The 18962-nt window shown below is 49.8% G+C and overlaps 1 protein-coding gene across 12 annotated transcripts in view; it reads left to right on the forward strand.

The window, feature by feature from the left end:
• Hdac4 (histone deacetylase 4) overlaps positions 1-18962 on the forward strand; it is a 220496-nt gene that overhangs the window by 97718 nt on the left and 103816 nt on the right. For all 12 annotated transcript variants that reach the window (XM_048344405.1, XM_048344407.1, XM_048344406.1 and 9 more), the window contains one exon: positions 15470-15541. In XM_048344405.1, coding sequence (XP_048200362.1) covers positions 15470-15541 — 72 coding nt within the window. The remainder of the gene's footprint in view (positions 1-15469; positions 15542-18962) is intronic.

The raw sequence follows: 18962 nt of genomic DNA on the forward strand, positions 1-18962 counted from the left end.
GTTTTTTCCCATGCTTTCTTTCTGTAGCTTTATGTTTAACATGTGCACTTGCTCCTATGCGAGCACATTTGTTGTTTTCTACTCAGTAGGAAGTCTCGGCTCCCCTCGGCTGGCAGCCTTCAGTCCATTGGCATGCAGGCATGCACTTCTGTCCGTTTCCTGCTGTGAGCCGACCCTGTCCCTGTGTGGGCATTCTGCTGTGGCCTTGCAGTTCTGTCTGTTTCCTGCTGTGATCCTACACAGCCACCCCCCTGCTTTGTGCCTTTGTTTCTGTAAAGTTGGTATTCATTCTGTTTATCCAGACATTTTAACCTTTTCCATTGGTCTTCATTTTCAATCTTCCAGCTTAGAAAAACCGTGAAAATGCCTTCTGAGGACAGTTGATCTGTTTTTGTTGGAAAATGGCTGTAGTTCACTTTCAGGATTCTGCAATTGACATTGCAGTCTTTCGGAACTTTCAAGCAATCTTTCTGTGGTTTGGAAGATAATATTTCATTGTTTTCAGCTTACAGGTTCTTTTGGGAAATTAGCAATCACTGTAATGTTGTTCTTTTCAGCTAATCAGTCTCCAGACTTCCATGGCCTATTTTGTTTTCCTTCTTCTACTTTGAAAGTTCTGAATGGCCATTGTCTTTTCAAATGTACCTTGGATCCATTCGGTTTCTCCCATCTCTCTATCTCTGATTGCATGTTATGTCATAGCTTACTAGTCTGCTATTTTCCTTCCCATCCTCCTTTATCTACCAGGAGCCATGTTGGATATTTTCTCCATGCTAGTCTTCATGGTTCACCCTAGCTGTATCTCATCTGTTAAGTGGTACAGCCCTTACTTTAGCTCACCGAGTTTTTAGTTCTTGAATTCCTTTTCCAGTTTTTCTAGTTCTTTTTATCCTTTAATATATAAAGCTTTATTCAATATTTGTATCTTATACCACCACAGAATCTTAAATCTTAAAGAAATTGTCTTCAATTCTTTTATTGTGAGGATATCATTGATCTTACTTTAAAGCTGTTGTTCATTTCTCATATGCCTACATGATAATAAACAAACCATGACTATTACAGCAAAGTTGTACCAGTTAGGTAACAGTCTCTTCTTGTAATTCCATCCCTCGGTGCCTCTGATTTCCTATAATGGTCATTGTTTCTCTAGGGTTCTGTTCCCATTAGATTTTCTTTTCCATGTCTGGAGTATTTGCTTGCGTGCATTGTGTGTGTGCACATGTCTGTCTGTGTTTTGTATACCATGGGGAAGTCTTAGCCCTCATGGTGGAGTGAAGGTTGTTTCTGCTTGGTGCTTGGCTCATCAGCTCTTAGTTACCACCTCTCTCAGGGATGGTTGGCAGCCATTGGAACCAGAGCTGTCAGACCTTGAGGATGCAGCCACTTTGGAGTCCCTTTTATTCCTAGGGATTTTCCCCAGATGGACAAGATTTACCACATTTTCTTCCTTCCCCCTTTCTGTATAATCTCTGGATCTCTACTTCTGAACTTCCCATGTGCAAAGGACATTTGGAAACACAGAAGGTTCTAGAGAGATGTCTGGGGGGCTATAAATGTCCACCGTGGACATTGGCCCCCAAATTCCAGCCTCACACCCTGACCTGTGTCTGGTTCTGAGAATCACTGTCTTGTTCAGTTACCAGTGTGTCTACGAAGCTATTTTCATACTCTTCTAGCCTCCTGATTGTCTTCTGTGGCAAGGCGCTTGACCTTTATCCTGTACTTGTTTTTGGAAGAAGTTATGTCAGAATATTATTAAATAATAGTAATATCATTACTTAATGGTATTCTCAGACTACTTGGCAAAAACAAAATCCCTCTTGCATGGATTAGAGTAGCATGAGGTGGTGAGCAGCATTTTTTGGGGGGAAATTAGTCAGTTGGGATGAAATTAATAGCTAATTGTTGATAGAATTATTAAAAATGCATAGTGTGTTATTTATATGAAGCATTTGTCCAGATGAATAATTTTTGGTGTCAACACCAAGTTGGTGTGGGAGTGTGTATTTATTTTGAGGCACCTCTGCCTCTTTATGACCTTGCTGTGAGGACACATGGTATTGTGTGTCTGATTGCCACAATGTCTGCATTCCTTAGAAATGGAGTGTAATGTTAGTATTTTTAGAATTTTGAGGTCAAGCTGTTTCCATGTACTCTTGGTTGGGTAGAGATTTGGAACTTGAATATATTTCTTTTAAGCCAGAAGGTCCACGGGTCCATTTTGTTTATTATCGACTTCCCCATGTCGAGCTTGATTTATTTACCTATTCACCTATCCATCTCATCTCTCCTGCTGAAATAGCCACTAGTTTCAGTACCATGTATGCAAAGACCGACAAGATTTGGGCACTCTCAGGCTGGAGACAGAGACAAAGGCAGAAGAGTCTTAGTGGAGTGACCTTGGGACATCTGTGTTGGCAGAGAACCTTCCAGATTGCCAGAAGAAGAGACTGTTGGCTAAGCTGGGGTCTGGGTTTCCTGATGGAGATGGTGCTGGGCAACAAGCTCAGGATGGCCCCCCCATTTCTGTACCCAGTTTTCCCCTTTATAACGTGTGTTGTTCTTCCAAATAGATTTTCTCTGAAAAGGAGTTTATAAAAAGCAATCCCAGTTTTCCCCTAAGTCAAAACTATTAACAAAGAGAAACCACACACATAAGAAGCCAAGCCTCTGAAGAAGTAGATTCTGGAATTCATTCTTGGATTTGTTTCTCTGTCTTGAAAGAGGAGCAGTGTCCCAGAAGCCCACTGAACTTGCTTGCTTGCTTTTCTCTTCAGAGAGCTGCTGTGTATGCTTTCCTGTCTGGAAATGGGCTCCACACTCTAGCAAGCAGCTGGAAGTCAGTTGAGTCTCAGCATAAACTACGAAGTGATGGCAAGGACTGTACAAAACAGATGCTGTTTGCATTAAAATAAAAGACAAATAAAATATTTGCATTAATAGGGAGCCTTTGCAAACATATTTGCATAGAGTGGGCTATCCTTTTCCAAGAGCTGATTACTCTTAACCAGTTTGAGTGTAGCAAAGGATATCTTTTGCTGATGATTTCTCACCGAGTTTGCCTTTGCACTAATGTAGCTGATTTCCACATCCATCATGAAAGTGGTCTCGGTAACTGTGAGCTGCACTGATTTAATATTCACACTTAACCTGTGTTTGCTTCCCTATTGCTAGAGTTCAGCCTCAGCATTGCTCCGTCTTCACGTCACCTCTGTGGTCAAGTCATCCATTAGTAGTTTCTGAATGGCAAGTACTCTGGAGATGTCTTTTTTCTCTTCCCATTTCAGAGAAGGGCTTCGGGACATGTAGGTATGCTCCCAGGTGGTGCAGGAGGAGAAGGCACATGGCTAACCTGTGATCCCCATCACTCAGGCTCCCTGTAGATAGCCTTTTGCTTCCCTGTAGGATTGAGGAACAGTTGCCTGGTTTTTAGCAGTACTAAACTAGTCAGAGCAGGCCACTTTGCAGTTTCTTGTCTTAGAGAGAAATAGCAAAGTGGGTGGTTGGCGCCTATGCAGTTTCAAGGCCAGCTGCACTTTATGCTTATGTCATTAATAAGGCTGTGCAAGAATAAAGCAGATGAAATGAGCACAAAGGAAAAGTGATGTCTTAGAAGTAGTGCTTGGAATGCACATCAAAAGTTTTACATCATTCGAAAGTGAGATATTATTTGGCCCTCCATTTTATAGTGTTAAACTGAAGAGGGGAATCTTTTATTTTGGGGGTTTACGTTGTTAAGAGAAAACCAGCAAGGTATTTTTAGACAGTGATTTTGAAACACACATGCACGCACGCGCGCGCGTCTGAATAAAGTCCATTTCCCATGTTGGTATTCAAGATGTTCTCTTCCCCCATTAGTACCCCTCCTCCTCCTCATCTCCATGGATGACAGCTTGGTGCCCCAATTTCATAACAGAAACACCTTCCATCCCATCCCCCTTCTTCTCTGTCCTAAGTTCTCAACACCAGACAGCCTTAGAGAGTCATGTCCCCTCCCTCTTCTTTCCTTCTTCCTTCCCTTCCCTCCCTCCTTTCCTTCCACGTTCAGTTCTTTTTTTTTTTTAATTGCAGTATGTCTATGCCGGGCTAGAGTCACCTCCCCTGGTGCGGGGATGCTGAGCTTACTCCCTTATCAGTGCTCCCCTTTTCACCCTCTCCCCTGGGCGCCCAACCCACTGGCAGCCATGGTGGAGCGAAGGGACACGGGCAAGCCTAAAGTGCACGCAGCCAAACGAGATCCCCTTTTCCTCCCTCCTTACCCACCAAGGAAGCCAGGCGCAGACGGATCTCGGAGACGCTTCGGAGAGCAATCTGGTTTATTCGGGAGGGGCTTACAGTAATATAGTGATGATGACGAGGATTGAGCATGAGCTGCGATAGGCTGGTGAGCTTGTCCATCCAAGAGCAGCTCCCAAGGACCTCCCTCATGGGCTAACGTCACTTCCCATAGTACCGCACTGTGGGCAAAGCCCGCGCAAAGGGAGCACACGTGCTCACTGGCGCAAGGTGGGTGATGGTCTCAAAGCTACCCCTTCTGGTTCCAGACCCAGAAGGAGATAGGTGTGGCTTACTTCCACACTGCCCCAGGGCTGGGGGAAGGGCAGCGTCTCGGGAGCGCTCTCTTCGCCCTTCCCCCCTCAAGGCCAAGCTGAATCCCCAACATGTCTAGTTGTGGATTTGTATTTATTTCTCCTACTTGAGACTTGGCATGTCTTAATCTAACCACTCTCATGTCTCCACGTTCTGGAGTAGTTTCGTCTTGCCTTTCCTCTTCTGTGCATATTAAATACTAGATTAGTCATAACTGAGCAGTATGCTCATTACTTGTTACCTTCAGGCCCCAGTAGTTGGACCTCATCTGTAAAGCCAGAGATTCATTGTGGACGAAGAAATGCTGCATTGTATGTGCACATGCATTGTTTTGGTGTACTATCCATTCCTCCGTGTCTCATGCATCCTCTGTTGAGGAACTAGCACTGACTCACAGTTTATCATTTGCATTGTTTGATGACTAACAGGAAGTGGATCTGCTTCAGTGCTCCTTTAGGAGAAAATAGAGGTATGTGATGAGTTCAGTGCCAGCTGTGGGGTGGGGAGGGTAGACACGGAGCATCAATTCCTGTTCTGCTGGTGTCTGTTAGGTGTGTGGGAGTCTGCTGGGAAGCGTGAGGTGTGGCTGGCCTTGCCAGCGGGAGCCTCTAGGCCCTGCCTAGCTGGTTCTTCACCACGAAACCTGGAGCGAGTGAAGCGTTCACTGCTGATTTGCCGGTGAACAACAACCTGGGCAGTAGAGATGTGCATGTATTGGGGGAAGGGGGGAGTGTGGCAGACACATTTACTTTCATTTTTTTAATTAAAAATAATTTCATGGTGAAACAGAGGATAAGAGATTGCAGCCTGAAATTATGTATATTTCTGTTCTTAGAACTATGAAGCTCTCAAAATGTGAAAGCGTTGTCATGGTATGTTTTCTGATGCTGTAATGGAATGTGATGGGCTAGGTAATTTATAGGAAATAGTCAGCTCACAGTTTTGGAGACCAAGGTATTAGCATCTGGGGAGGGCATTCTTGCTGAAATTAAAGCCAGGATCCAGGGGTTGTGGTGTACCTCAGTGTGGTACCGGCAGAGGCATGACACGGTAAAACAGAGCAGTGTATCTATAGATACTCGGGTATCTATCTTCCTCTTCTTACACAGCCACTGATGTCACCGTGGGTGCTGGGATTCATTTAATTAATCCGAATGCCTCCTGAAAACCCACATCGAAATATGTTTTAGGTGCTGGCCGTGGAATGCTTGCTCAGCATGTGGGAAATCCTAGGTTCGGCCCTCAGTGTCACGAAATACACCCCATATGGCTATCTGGTGGGGCATGAAAGCCGCAGACCCTGTGGAGGAGAGGCAAAGGGAGGAGGGGCAAGCACTAATGTGTCTGCCCATAGCTTGCTGGCAACCGTAGTAGTCAGGATATTTGGGCACTTAGGAGGCAAAAGCTTCTTTCCTGTTCTCTTTCCCCTGTGCTTATTTTTCCATTGAATTCCTGTCCAAACTTGGGAAGTGCTCTTGGTACAGCTGCTGGTGTGGTGGAAGTGAGCGTGGCTTGCCTCGCAGCTCTCCTGATGGTCAGCACATGGCTTTGCACGCCTGGCTGCAGGTGGGCGAGGTTGGGGTTCAGTGGGGATTAGCCCTCGCAGCCCTTCAGGGTGAGAGCCTTTGATGGGTGTGGTTGATGAGGCTATTGATGTCACCTTAGGGGTGCTTAGGAATGCATCCTGACCCCACTCTTCTCCTTTTGTTTTGGCCTAGCAGACATTGGCCTGCTAGGCAAGTGCTCTTCCATTGAGGTACACCACAACCCCTGGATCCTGGCTTTAATTTCAGGTGGGCAGGGTCCCATATTCCATGGCCAGAGGACCCTGGTGCCCCCACTGTGGTTGTCATGTTCAGATCACAGGCCGGAATCCGTATCTCCTCGGGGACAGCGCAGTTGACATCCAGGAACAAATCGCTTCTCCTGGCAGTAGCTCTGTCTACAGAAGGCTAAAATAGAACACAACACAGAGAAGTCACTGTATTTTTAGAAGCTGAAGTTTTGTTGTATAAAAAGGGATAATGATATGCTTTAGTTAGTCCTGGCTTGGGAGGAGTTGCTGTGCAGAGAATGTAACCATATTGTACATAACAAAAATATGGTATTGATGTCTACAGGTTGTGTATACAGCTTGTCAGATGGAGAGGTGTACTGTGGGATTCTTGACTTAAGTGGTAGTGATGGGATTATCTTAAATACACTTTACCCCTTTGAACGCCGGCAGTCTTCTGCAATGGGAGAACCTGTGCTGGAGTGTAAGGAGGGAAGGGGAAGAGCGCAGAGCTGGAGGAGGGGTCTGCACAGACCACACTAGCTGTTGTTCACACCTGTAGATTGGCTGGTATGATTGGAGGTGCAGTTAAAATAAAACAAAGTGCTATCTATTATGAGTTAGTACAAAAAGTGCAAGGAAGAAAGCTTCTGAAAGTCTTAGAAGTCAATAACTAGTTGAGCTAGGGAAAGTTTGCAGACTCTCCAGGGGAGCCAGGCAGGAGTCAGCACAAAAGAGGACCGGGACACCTGCAGAGGAGAGGTCTGTTTGGGTTCCTGGAATGCCTCTCTAAATTGATGGGTCTCAGGCAAGCCCTGCGCTGCATGTTGTTGGTGATGCAACCCACCCAGGGAAGGAGGCATCATCTGCTGGAGCAGAGGGGCCCGGTTCTGGGCCTCTCCTAGAGAGCTTCCTCTGGCAGTAAGACCCATTGGAGCATGACTGGCTAGACTCAGGTGACAGATTCATCCCTCTTGCTGGACCAGAGCAGGTGGGTAGAGCCTAGCACCCTCCAGGGGAGAAGCTTGAAGGCTCATCACCTGGGGGAGAGCTGACTGTTGGCACCACTGCTCAGCCCTGCTGGGTGTTTCTAGATGGCTTGAGAGCAGAGCGGTGCCCTGTTTTGGTGCCTACTACTTGTGCCCCAGGAGCGCTGTGGGAAGCGTAGCTGGGTTCCCATCCCGGGAAGCAGATGGGATCTGTGGTGGAAGGCAGGCCCTCTGGGCCTCACTCAGGAATCCTGCAGTTCACTGTTGTGCCCACTGCTTCAGTGGGGTGGCCCGCCCGCTGTTGGAGACAGAGGCCCGTGGCCTTTGGGGGCAGGCCCTGCCTTGGCCAGCTGCTTCCTGGCACTGGGGAGCACATGGCTCTGGTCAGCGAAGTCACAGCGATGGCGTTGTGCTGGAGGATGTCCCCTCCACGTATTCTCCACTGCTGGGCCATCAGCAGACTCTGTTGGCTGAGGCCTTGCTTTCCAGGTGAGGGCAACCTCCTCGGACAGAGGCCTGGCACTTGCTGATGTGTCCCCGAGAAGACAGAGCTGCAGTGAGGCAAGACATGGAAACCAGGATGAAGCAACCAGCATTGCACACCAACACTTCTTGCCATCATTACTCATTTTCTGCATATTTGTTCCTGGCACAGAACTGGGTGGAAAGTGTATCGTTGAGTGCAAAGCCCCATTTGCAATTCAGCTAAAGATGTGATTCACCGCTTGAGAAGTCTGGGGAGCCCAGGGTGTGGAGAGCCTTCAGTATGTTGAGGACGGCTTTGAAGCAGACAGACAGCAGCCTGGGAACTGACAAGTGGGCAGAAGAGTGACTGAACTAAAAGGGATAGCGTGTGAGATGCGGAGAATAGAACACAGTTCCTGAGCGTTTTGGTATTGTTTTTCCTGAGAAAATTGTAGCCACCCAGGGAAATGTAGACGTTTTGCTTGCACTTCACAGTGCCCAGTGGATCTTCTAGAAGTTGCAGGCTCTGTACGCTCTGGGCTCCCGTTTTCTGCCTTCTCCCTCCGCACACATACTGCTACCACAGCCTCTGCCTCCCACACCTGGGTGGGGGCCAGGTTTTACCTGGCCGTGCCCAAGCAATACACCAGCCGAGCCCCTGGATTTTGTCCCCTTGGGTGGCTGTGCTGCTTCTGAGCGTGGGGCTGGGGAACAGCCTCCCAGACCTTCCTGTACCGTAGGGAGCCTCCGCTCCTGCCTGTGCTGAGGCTGCGGGAAGCCTCTCACGAGACCCCAGGTCCTCCCAGCAGTCCCTGGGACCCACATTCCCACCTCTTTCCCAGCTCTTCCTGCCCCATGCCCTGAGGTTCCTTCTGCCTAAAGGCTCTTCTTGGAGCACTTCACATGGCTTCTTCCACTGTAGCCTTCGGGTGCCTGTTCCGATGTCACCCCCCCCCCCCCTCGGGACCCCTGGGATCCTTTGTCTAAGCAGTGACGAGGTCGGTTCATTTGGCGCTTTTCCGTTCCGGTGGCAGTTTGAGGCTCGGGGAATCCATGTTCTCCAGGCCGCATCCGTTGAATTGTGGCAGCTGCTCAGCCAGTGACTGGCCCAACAAAACACGGTGTGCGTGGCGCGGTCCTGGCCTGGTGCTTGAGTGCCGAGCATGGAGCCAGCTGTGGTGAGCTTCACTTTGGGAACGGGTCTGAACTTGGCCCAGAGGAACTGCATTGTCTCCCTGGCTCGGTCTCTTAGTTTTAAAATGGGGACACAGTAAGTGTGCTGTTTGCTTCTCTGGAGAGGACTAAGTGGGCGACGTGAATGATGCCTCACACGCGCACAGGCTTAGGCAGGCAGCCCTGGTACGCTCCCAGGAGACGTGAAGTGCAGCACTGCTTCTCACTTAGGGTGTAAGCAAGCTGGTTAGCTTGTCCAGTTCTCAGATCTGCAAGGACAGTAGTGCCAAGAAGGTGCTTCTAGTGGGTCGGAGCACATGGTTTGGGAAAGCTTCCGCCCAGAGGACCACGCTGACACCAAGTCACACACAGCAACGTTGATTGTCAGCGGGCTGATGGGCCCTCCCTACCCGGGAGGCTTTCATTCTGCTCCCACAGAAGTCCCAGCGGGGCTGGGCAGTGGCACCAGCACTCAGCCGAGGGGCCTGTTGGCCATGGATAAATTGCCCCTGTCGGTCATTTGCTGGGTGAGAGACCCCCTGAGGGTCACTCTGCCCCCGGGGGTCCTGCTGTCCCCCAGTCTGTCCCGCACTGGGAGAGCATGTCTGAGTGGGCTGGGCTCTCAGTCAGCCCAGCCTCGCACGCTCTTTCCTTCTCACTGGCAGCTGACCACATTGAGGTCACTTCTGAAACGTTGTGATAAATAAGCAGGAAGCGAGCTGTAACCTAGTCTGGTTTGGCGGGCAGAAGGGTAGGCGGGCACTCCGCAGCAGGTTTTCTGTCCCCTCCCTCCGTACTAGGAAGCCACCCGGGAGCCTGCCTCGCCTGCGCGTTCTCCACCGGCTGGGGCAGACTTATTGTTAATGGATGACTGACTCATTTCTCAGGCGCTCCTCACTACCACGTACCTTTTCCTCAGCTTCCTGCCACTCACCCACAGACACAGCTGAAGTGACGTGTCATGTTCAGCATGTGCAAAGTGCTTCTTGGAGGGCTGGCTTGTCCGGAGTGGCTCGGGTTGCTGACTCACACTTCCAGGAGCATCTTCTTGCACCCTGTCAGATGACTTGTGTGCGCGGGGTGCCCTTCCTGCACGGAAGGGCCCAAGTAAAGAGGGGCAGGGAGGGGGGGCACATCTCTTGCTGGCCTTTTTGTTGTTTTTTCACACAATATGAAACCCACCCCTCCTATAGCCCAGGTAATTTCCCCCGTTACATTCCTAGCTTTCTGCAAGACAGCTCTTAGGTTCCAAGTATGTGCTGTTTTTCATGGTAGTCTTCTAAAAATGTTACTTTTTTTAATGCCAGTACAGAGGCTTGAGTACTTTGTGCCCTCTCTAGCCCCGTTCTGCTCAAGGCAGGAAGGAGATTGTACCTCGTCCAAAAGATTTCCTCCTTGAAACCTTTTGTCCCATCAGGTCTTAGCTTTCTCTTGGATAAGTTCCTCCAACGTTGGCCCCGTGAAAAGACTGTTAGGGGAGCCACAACCCGAGTACCTCATAGGCTATCCTTGACATTTTAAAAGTCTGCTGCTTACCCCAGAGAAAAACCAAGGCTTTGAGAAAGTGGTTCTTCCATTTTCATTTTCTCTAATAAATACATATAAACTACATTGGATATGCCTGAGAAATTCACAACACTCATTAAAGTTTAATTCCTATTAACTGGCTTATAGGAGCTTTATTATAGAACTTTGGTATTTTCCAATAACCTTTTTGGCAAGAAGATGCAGAATGTAATGGATTTGGGTGCTTAGTGAACCTCACACAGGGAGAAACAGGCTGGTGGGCTTGGCTTAATGAGGGTTTGAGCAGGTGCCTGGTCAGCTGGGCCCAACATCCTGTTTGGCAGAGAGCTGTAGTATAGAGGGGTGTAGTGGTCGAGGGCCCACAGCAGAAACGAGTGGGCAAGATCCAGGTCCTGCTGAGTGCTGGGCTGACTACTCAGCTCGTTTCTCTCAGTCATACACTGCAGTATGCTGAGTTCCTTTTGTAGATTAACCAAACGAGGGCATTAAAGTGGCAGCCACGTTTACCAGTGGTCAGGTTCAGGAGATGTTGGTTTCACTGAGGCCCAAGGGGAGCTGCACGGTGGCCACTGAATGTCCAGGAACATTCCAGTGTAGCCACATTGATCACCATACCAACTCATGAGGGCGCGCTGACCAGACCTGCGGTGCTGGGGTCAGGGTGAGAAGCTCTCTGTGGCACTGCATCCGGGGCTCTGCTGGTGGTGGCTGGGGCTGTCTGTGCACAGCAGGGCCGCCCAGCAGGCAGGGGTCCCCCTCACCCTGCCGGCAGGAAAATAGCGCATGTGTCTCCTCTATCTTCACTTGAGCAACCTTAGTCATGTGCTATAAAACCAGTCCCTGCTATAGCGCTTAACCTATTTAAAAATGTTATTCGCATTATCTACACACACACACACACACACACACACACACACACACACACACACACACACACACACACACACACAAAATATCCCTATGTCAGGAATTCTGCCCTTGCTCGTAAAGCCAGGTTCGGGTTCAGCATCGGCTTTCTACCTCTTGATCCTACATCTCAGAACCACCCTTACCCACCCTGCAGGGATGCAGTTCTCCCAACCCTCAGGGTCCCTCCTGTAGAAGGCCTGTATGGAGGTGGCAGCCACCTCTCCTTGCCCAGAGCCACCTCCCTGAAGAGGAGGAGGGAGGCAAGGTTGGATGTCAATGACACATTACAAGGGTGTGTGACCAGTTCTAGCAAGTTCTCTTACTGGATTTAACTTCACAGCAGATGAATGGCTGGGATACCTTCATCCTCATCACCAGACAAGCTGCCGCCACCCACACAGTCAGGGGGCTCTGTACTCCTGCAGGGTGAGCCACGCAACCTCTGGAGCCCACAGTCACGAATGCGGACAGAGCCTGGCTTGGAAACACACAGCTGCCCTTCCCAGGGACCCTTGCAGCCAAGAGGAGCCTAAACAGCTGTGATGACTAAACGTGGGGTTCTGCATGGGGTCTTGGACAAAAGGCATGTCAGGAACCATGGGCACTCAAGAACGAGGACCGCATGGTGCTGATGGCGAGACAGGACGGAGAATGCAAGAAGCCTGCCAGGTTCAGTGCTTCTGTGACCTCATACCTGGGGTAAAGTTTGTTTAAAACTTAAAATGGATAAGACGATGGGCTGTCATGAAGACTTTAAATGATAACTTGCTGACAGGTATCGGTAAGGTTCCTTTAACTGCATATTTGAAAACAGTTCCATTAGGACAATGAGACACTATTAGAAGCTACATCCATTTCAGTTTTCCATATACCAGACTCCTACCAAGTATATTTAAAAATATTGATTGATTCTCTATTTATAATCCTATGTAAAATTGAAATGATTGGCTAAGTTCTCCAATTCTCTAGACTTTCAAGTACAACGTAGGCCTAGCTCTATCTATCTGCCTCTTGGCTTTCCTTCTTTCTTTTCCTCTTTCTCAGAGCTCGCTCGACCTGACCACGTCCATGTATCATAGATAAATTGAATGTTGGCTAGACCAAATAAAAAGGATTTTACCATAGTCTCGGGTAGAAAGGGACAAATGAAATAGCCTGAATTGCTAAAGAACAGTTTAATAAAATTGAGCAAACACATGTGTTATACATATTTTGGCAAACCAGGACTCGAGGGAGCTTTCTTCCTCTTGACGGTAGGCAGTAGGTGTCGTGCATCCTGGCAGATCACTGAGACATTCCCTGGAAGTTAGGACCAGAGACAAAGCAGGACAACCTCTGTGTGGTCACCTGTCTGTTTAGTGGTGCGCTGTGTGCCCCAGCCAGCCCCCGCAATAGTGACGGAAGGAAAGACAGAAGAAGCCAGAGGCCTGAGAAGAAGGAAGCCGAACTTCAGGCCACAGAGGGCATGAGTCTGTGTAGAAGGTTTCAAAGTAACGATGGATAAGAATAAATACGATCTTAATAACATCTGGAGGCCAGTGTGTAAACATCACTTGTGTTTCTATAGTTTAGCAAAACGTAACTTACTTTACTTCAGCCGTATGCATATTCTTAACTGTTTCTGAGAGGCACTAAGGAAGGCAGTGTCCCGGGCTCATGGTCACGGCAGGCTCGGCATTCCCATCCCAGATGTCAAGGCTCTCTTTTGTTCCCCCTCTTTTCTTTTTGGTAGAACTTGGTGCATGGATTTTAAGATTCGTGCAGTAGAGCAGAGGACCTAGATGATGCTAAAGGAAATCTGTGTCCTGCCTTGTGAATATGACCTCACAGAGCGGGGATGATCCCCACCGTAGGATGCTAGGCATGGGGCCAGCAAGCAAGCTGGCCGTGGAACTGAGATGTGGCTTGCTGATGGGAGATGAGGACCAGACTTCCGGACAGTGTGAGAGGCATCTGACCGACTGCGCTAATGAGATGACAAATCACATGCACAAGTCTGCACGAAGGCCTTGGGCCTGGGGTGTGTGCCAGTCTGGAGGATCCCCTGGGGCAAATGGGTTGCATGTGCCCCGGGCATGGGTAGAGCAGGATCTACCCTACCAGAGGAACTTCTTCCCCTCTGGTTTGGTGGAGATAAGCTGCCGGATCCTGTAGAGTTCACTAGGGTTTATCCGCTGAGCCCTGTCTCAGCAGCTGCACTTGTTCTGTAGCTTCCTCAGGGTGTCCAAGGAGCGTTCAAAGAAGCTGGTGCTGGGAAGAGGGCAGGCTGGAAGCTCTCTGCTTAAGGCGTCCGGGGCACCAGGGGAGGGCCTAACGGCTGTCAATCAAAGATTCAAATTTGTAGCTCCCAGCACCTCAAGCACAACATTGAAAGTCAGTGAAGGCTTGACACGAATGTGAGCAATACTTGACCCACTGAGCTCTAAGAGCACTTATTAGCTCCTACCCCAGTGTCCCAGGGGGAGTGTGTTCCGTTTCAAGGTGGGCTTGGGAAGGCTAGGAAGAGTCTGGTTAGAAGCACCCCCATGCACACCATGCCAGGACTCTGGAACCAGATGTGCTGTGTGTTTACCAGCTCCCGTGGGCACACACAAGTCAGTGCATCTTACTGTAAGCTGGGTTCTGTGCGCTTGCCGAGAGCCCCCACGTCTCCACCTTCTCGCCTGGCTGTGCGCGTCGTCTCCCAGCTCCCTGAGCTGATGAGAATGCCACCCGAGGACCGGCGGTCGTCAGGTGAAGCCACATGGTGCAGCCCAGACACAGGCTCCAGTGGGGACAGGTGGAGGAGCCTGCCCAGGGCAGGTGCTCCATGGAGAAGTAGGCCCTGCCATCCTTCCTGTTCCAACCCCCAGCCGCCGCGCCCCTCCCCCCCTCCAGCCACGCTTCTCACTACCGGCTGAAGTTTTACTCACTTGGGATGTGATGCCTGAAGAATGAGTAGCCTTAGGAAGCAGTTCTGTACACCAGATTGTCCTGTGGGCTGCTAGGCTGTCCTTCCCCAGATGAGCCCAATTTCTGTTTCTGTTCTGAAGCCCTAAAGTTACTGGAAAGGTGGTTGGGGGTGGGGGGATTCCCCGTTGAGAGAGGAGCGGACCAGCACCAGTGTTGGATTCTGAGTCACATCTGTGGCCTTATCTCTTCCTTGAGAAGAGCCATGGTTTCTGTCCTCAGCATTTGAACTCATCTCCAGATGCGCAGGGCTTGGCTCGGTTGGGCACCGCATTTTCTTACCCTCAGTTGTTTGTGTCCTGCTTTGAAATTCTATCTGTAGGAGCTCCGTGACTATCCCCAGAGGCCGCTGCCTTCTCCCTTAAATAAGTCCTGGCAACCTCTCTCCTGGTGACATTGAGAGGGAAGGTGCGATTCCTGGGAGGCTTGCCAGTGCTCTTCCTTCCTATTGGGGACATCTCGGGGAGTCTAAACCCAGCCTGCACCAGGCTTCTGGGGTGGGTGGGTTCGTCTCATTCTGGAGCCAGTTAGAAAAGGTAGAAAAGATGGTTCCTAAATAAAATCGAAAAACTCTTAACATCGCTCTGTATTCTCTACAGAACCTGGTGAGGCATTTTTGTTGCTGTTATTGTTGCTTTCAAAGTGCATCATTCTTTGCGCGTTACCGGCAGCACCTCTTCCTTTTCCTACCGCCACGCAAGCGCGTAGCTGCTTTGGACCTTGCCCTGGGCTGCATTCCTGTGGCCTTCCAGACTCTTCTTGGCTGTTCTGTTTTTATTATCTTAATGCTGTGCTCTTTGCAGGAAAGCCCACTTCTGATAAACTTGAGTGGTGGTAAGCCAGGATTAGAGTTTACCACATCGCAACTAGGACCGGTGTGATTTTTCTGCAAAGGGACTTTCTTTTTTTTCTGGCTAATAAAATGATGTGTGTTGGAATTAAGACTGTTTTCCTTTAAGAAGGGCGTGTGGGTTCCTGCAGGTACTGAGTTTTCCTGCATGTGCTGGGCTTTTCTCAGACACCCGTGTGCAGCATTCTTGCTGAACTGCATTCCCTTTCTGAACCCAGTGCTCCTCTCTCTGTTCCTCAGATGGACTTTCTGGCCGAGACCAGCCACTGGAGCTGCTGAACCCCGCCCGCGTGAACCACATGCCCAGCACAGGTAAGCACATCCTCCTCCTGCTGTGAGCTGTGGGTTATCAGGGTTCTTGTGTTTGGGTGCCTTTTGTTTTGGAGTCAAAGTGGCCTTCCTTTTGAAGATGAAATGGACAGTGAGTGGCAAGGAATCCTGCAGCATTCTCGGGAAGGGGTGCTCCTTCTGGAGGAATCAGCCACTTGTTTTAGGGGTAGGGCCGACCCTGGCCTGGTGAAGGTTTGTGGGAAAGAGTGCTGGGTTTGAGTGCATACAGCAGGGGCCAGGCCTTAAACAGTGGTGTGGCAGAGCTAGAGACACCAGGCTCAAGGCCATGAGAGGCCTCTGGCTCGGCAAGTCTGCCCAGGTAATAATGACTCCAAGACAGTGTCTTCCAGCACCTTGTGTTTTAGCAGCAGTATTGATTGTCATAAATCTCATTATTTAGATGATATTTCAAAATGTTAGCTTCAAAGCACTCTATTTTCCAAGTCTTTAAGCAATGCAGTCCTTTTCCGTTTTAGTTCTCTGTAAAACTCCTTTCCATGTTGAACATTCTAGGCCTTCACTCTGAGTGTGGGTCTCCTGCCCGCAGGTGAGGGGCTGTATGAAGTCCTGCTTCCATCCCGTATGTGTTGTGCCCTGCCACCACCCTAGCTAGAGGCCTTGTCTCTGCTCTTTGCCCCTTCAAGTTTATCCCATTCTCCCTCCCGCCCTGTGCAGCTGCCTGCTTCCGCTCAGCCCCAGACTGCTGCTGGCCTTGCCCTTCCCATCTCCCTTGAAAAGAAGAGTAATAAAGCCAGCTGGCTGTTCCAAACACAGGGGTCTTGACCCGGTGATCCTCGGATGTCAGCCGAGGGTCCCTTTTGGCAGAGCTCTAGCTGTGTCTTGGGGCCTGGAATCTACCCCTCCACTCCCTCTTAGCCAGGAGCTGGCTGCCTCCTACCGCAGGGCCTAAGCTCAGGGTTGAGGGAACCCGAAATACTACATAAAGACGCTCCATTTAAAAAACATGGCACAGCCGGTGCCTGTGGCTCACCCCTCATCCCAGCTACTCGGGAGGCTGAGCTCCGAGGATCACAGTTCAAAGCCAGCGTGGGCAGGACGGTCCGTGAGACGCGTATGTGCAGTTAACCACCAGAAAATCAGAACTGACACTGTGGCTCAAAGTGGCAGAGCACTATCCTTGAGCAGAGCCCAGGGACAGGGCCCGGTCCAGAGTTCAAGCCTCATGAACCACCTCCTCTCCTCCCCCCTCCCCCCAAAAAATTGGCTCACGTAAGCAGTTTTGTCTTTACTTCTTGCTAGGTTCAGTTTGCCTGTGTTCATTTGTTTACAATGAATCTCCACATAGCCTGGGCCTTTGCAGATGGCTTCCTGGTGTTTGCCAGGGTAGACTGAAGTAAGAGGGCTTTTCAGAAGGCTTGATGGCCTATGAAAAGATGCTAAATGTGTCTGCTTTCTAGTGAGCCAGAAAAGATAGGCCTTACATTCTGTTTTTGGCGATGGTCACGCACTCTGCAGCCTCGTGCAGGGACCGGCTGTGGCCTTCGGTGATGGCAGAGTAGAGCTGCGTCCTGGCTCTGCTGCCGTGGTGTGCGAGTCAGGGGGGCTGCTCAGTCGCTCAGGTTTGCTTTCTTCTCTTTCTCAGTCAGAGTTGATAGCGCCTCCCTGCAGAGTCCTCACTGGGATCAAATCTGTGCGTCAGCTTTGTAGTAGTTCTTCCACAGATGTTCTCTCCCCGTCACGTTGATCCGCACCGAAGGTCGTGTGGGATGCAGCGTAGCCTGGCGGCTCAGGAGCCGGATGCTTCCCGTGGCTGTTAACCTCCTCCCCTGCCTCTGGGAGGAAGCACCTAGCGGGGGTGGGGTGTCGGGAGGACGGGGGAAGGGCGCCCGCAGCAGGGCGCCCCCGCGCGCCTCACTCACCTTCCCTGTCGCCAGGCTGTGCGCTCGTGTGAGCACGGGGGCCGGAGGTGTGCGACACCCCATCCCCGCGGAGCCTGGCGCTGGCCTTGGTCTAAGAGGGCACGTTTCAAGCCAGTGCGAAACGCCTCGGAGGAGCAGCAGCCTCAGGGCGGGAGTCCTTTGAAAATCCATAGGGACGTTCTTGGAAGCTACATTTTTCTTGAATGGGAGTAGAAACTTTTTTTTTTTTTTTTTGGTGTATTTTTATGCCACTCGCCATCTGCTCTTGTTCACTTCCTGACAGTTGAATTGAATCTTACCTATTCCTTTGATACTTGAAAGTTTGAAAGTATAATACGTATGCACACACACGTACATGCACACCTGTACACACAACGCATCTATATGCACACACCTTCATGAGGAATAACTTGCATTTGCCATGAGAGTTTGGTCATTTGGAGAGAGACACTTCTTGTGTATTTGAATAGGAGAGGCCTCCATTGCTGGTCTGGTCTCAGTCCTTGACCATTCTTGGTTGTGAACAATGGTGTTCTCAAAGCAATTTTTCTCAATTGTGACTCTTTTTAAATACTCTTAGTCCTAGTAAATTTTCACTGGAAATAAAGCATTATCTGTATCATGTTTGCATGCCATCTTAAAGTAAAACTTTGACCAAAATATGCCCTTTGTCAGAAAAGTTTGTACTAAGGGAAAATGCTATTGGTTTTAGATTAATTCCCATCTCTTCAAATTCCCACTTATACGCACATAAGGCTTTCCTGTATTTCTGTATTGTTTCCCCGTTGCTTTGAAATTCTTAGGGCTGGGTATAGCTCAGTGGGAGTGTGCTTGCCTAGGATGTGCGCTGCTCTTAGGTATGCGACCCTGCACCTGACTCCCAGAGGGTCGTTGTTCCGCCTGGTCCCGTGTCCTCAGTTTCCCGTACCTCCTCTTCTGCCTGTCTCTGGACTGTGAGGTTACTGCACTGGGGACAGCACTGGTTTTTGACGTCCTACCACCGTCAGCCACCATGCCCACACTGGTTCTGCCTCCGTGCCAGGTCCCTGTCCACAGGCTGCCTGCCGCCTCCAGGCAGTGTGGAAAGGCACCGCCTCAGCCCTAGCAGCTCATTGCTTTTCCTCAATACAGTAAGGCAAGGCGAGGCTAATACAGGACAATAGTAACGTCATGTATGACTTATGGAACAGTAGGCAGAGGGGTGTGTATCTTCTCTCTTTTATGATAGAGCTGGTTTATAATTAAAATTTTTATTTTCATTTAGAACGGCTTTGCTATGCTGGGGATTGAACCCAGGAGCGCAGCAAGCACTCTGCCCCAGCCCATAGCCCTTGTGAGGATGTCTCTAGAAGCAATAGTCTCGGGTGGAATAACGGTTGACGTGAGAGACCTCACTGACGTGCTTTTGAAGGGAGAGGTTTCTTAGTGAGTGAGGCCAGTCAGGAAGGTCTCAGGGCACCCAGTGGTGAGCGGCCCAGGGCGTCCAGGGACGGCCCAGGGAGAGGCCCAGGGCCCACGCGGAG

This window comes from Perognathus longimembris, chromosome 4 (assembly GCF_023159225.1).
Source record: "Perognathus longimembris pacificus isolate PPM17 chromosome 4, ASM2315922v1, whole genome shotgun sequence".
Taxonomy (NCBI): domain Eukaryota; kingdom Metazoa; phylum Chordata; class Mammalia; order Rodentia; family Heteromyidae; genus Perognathus; species Perognathus longimembris.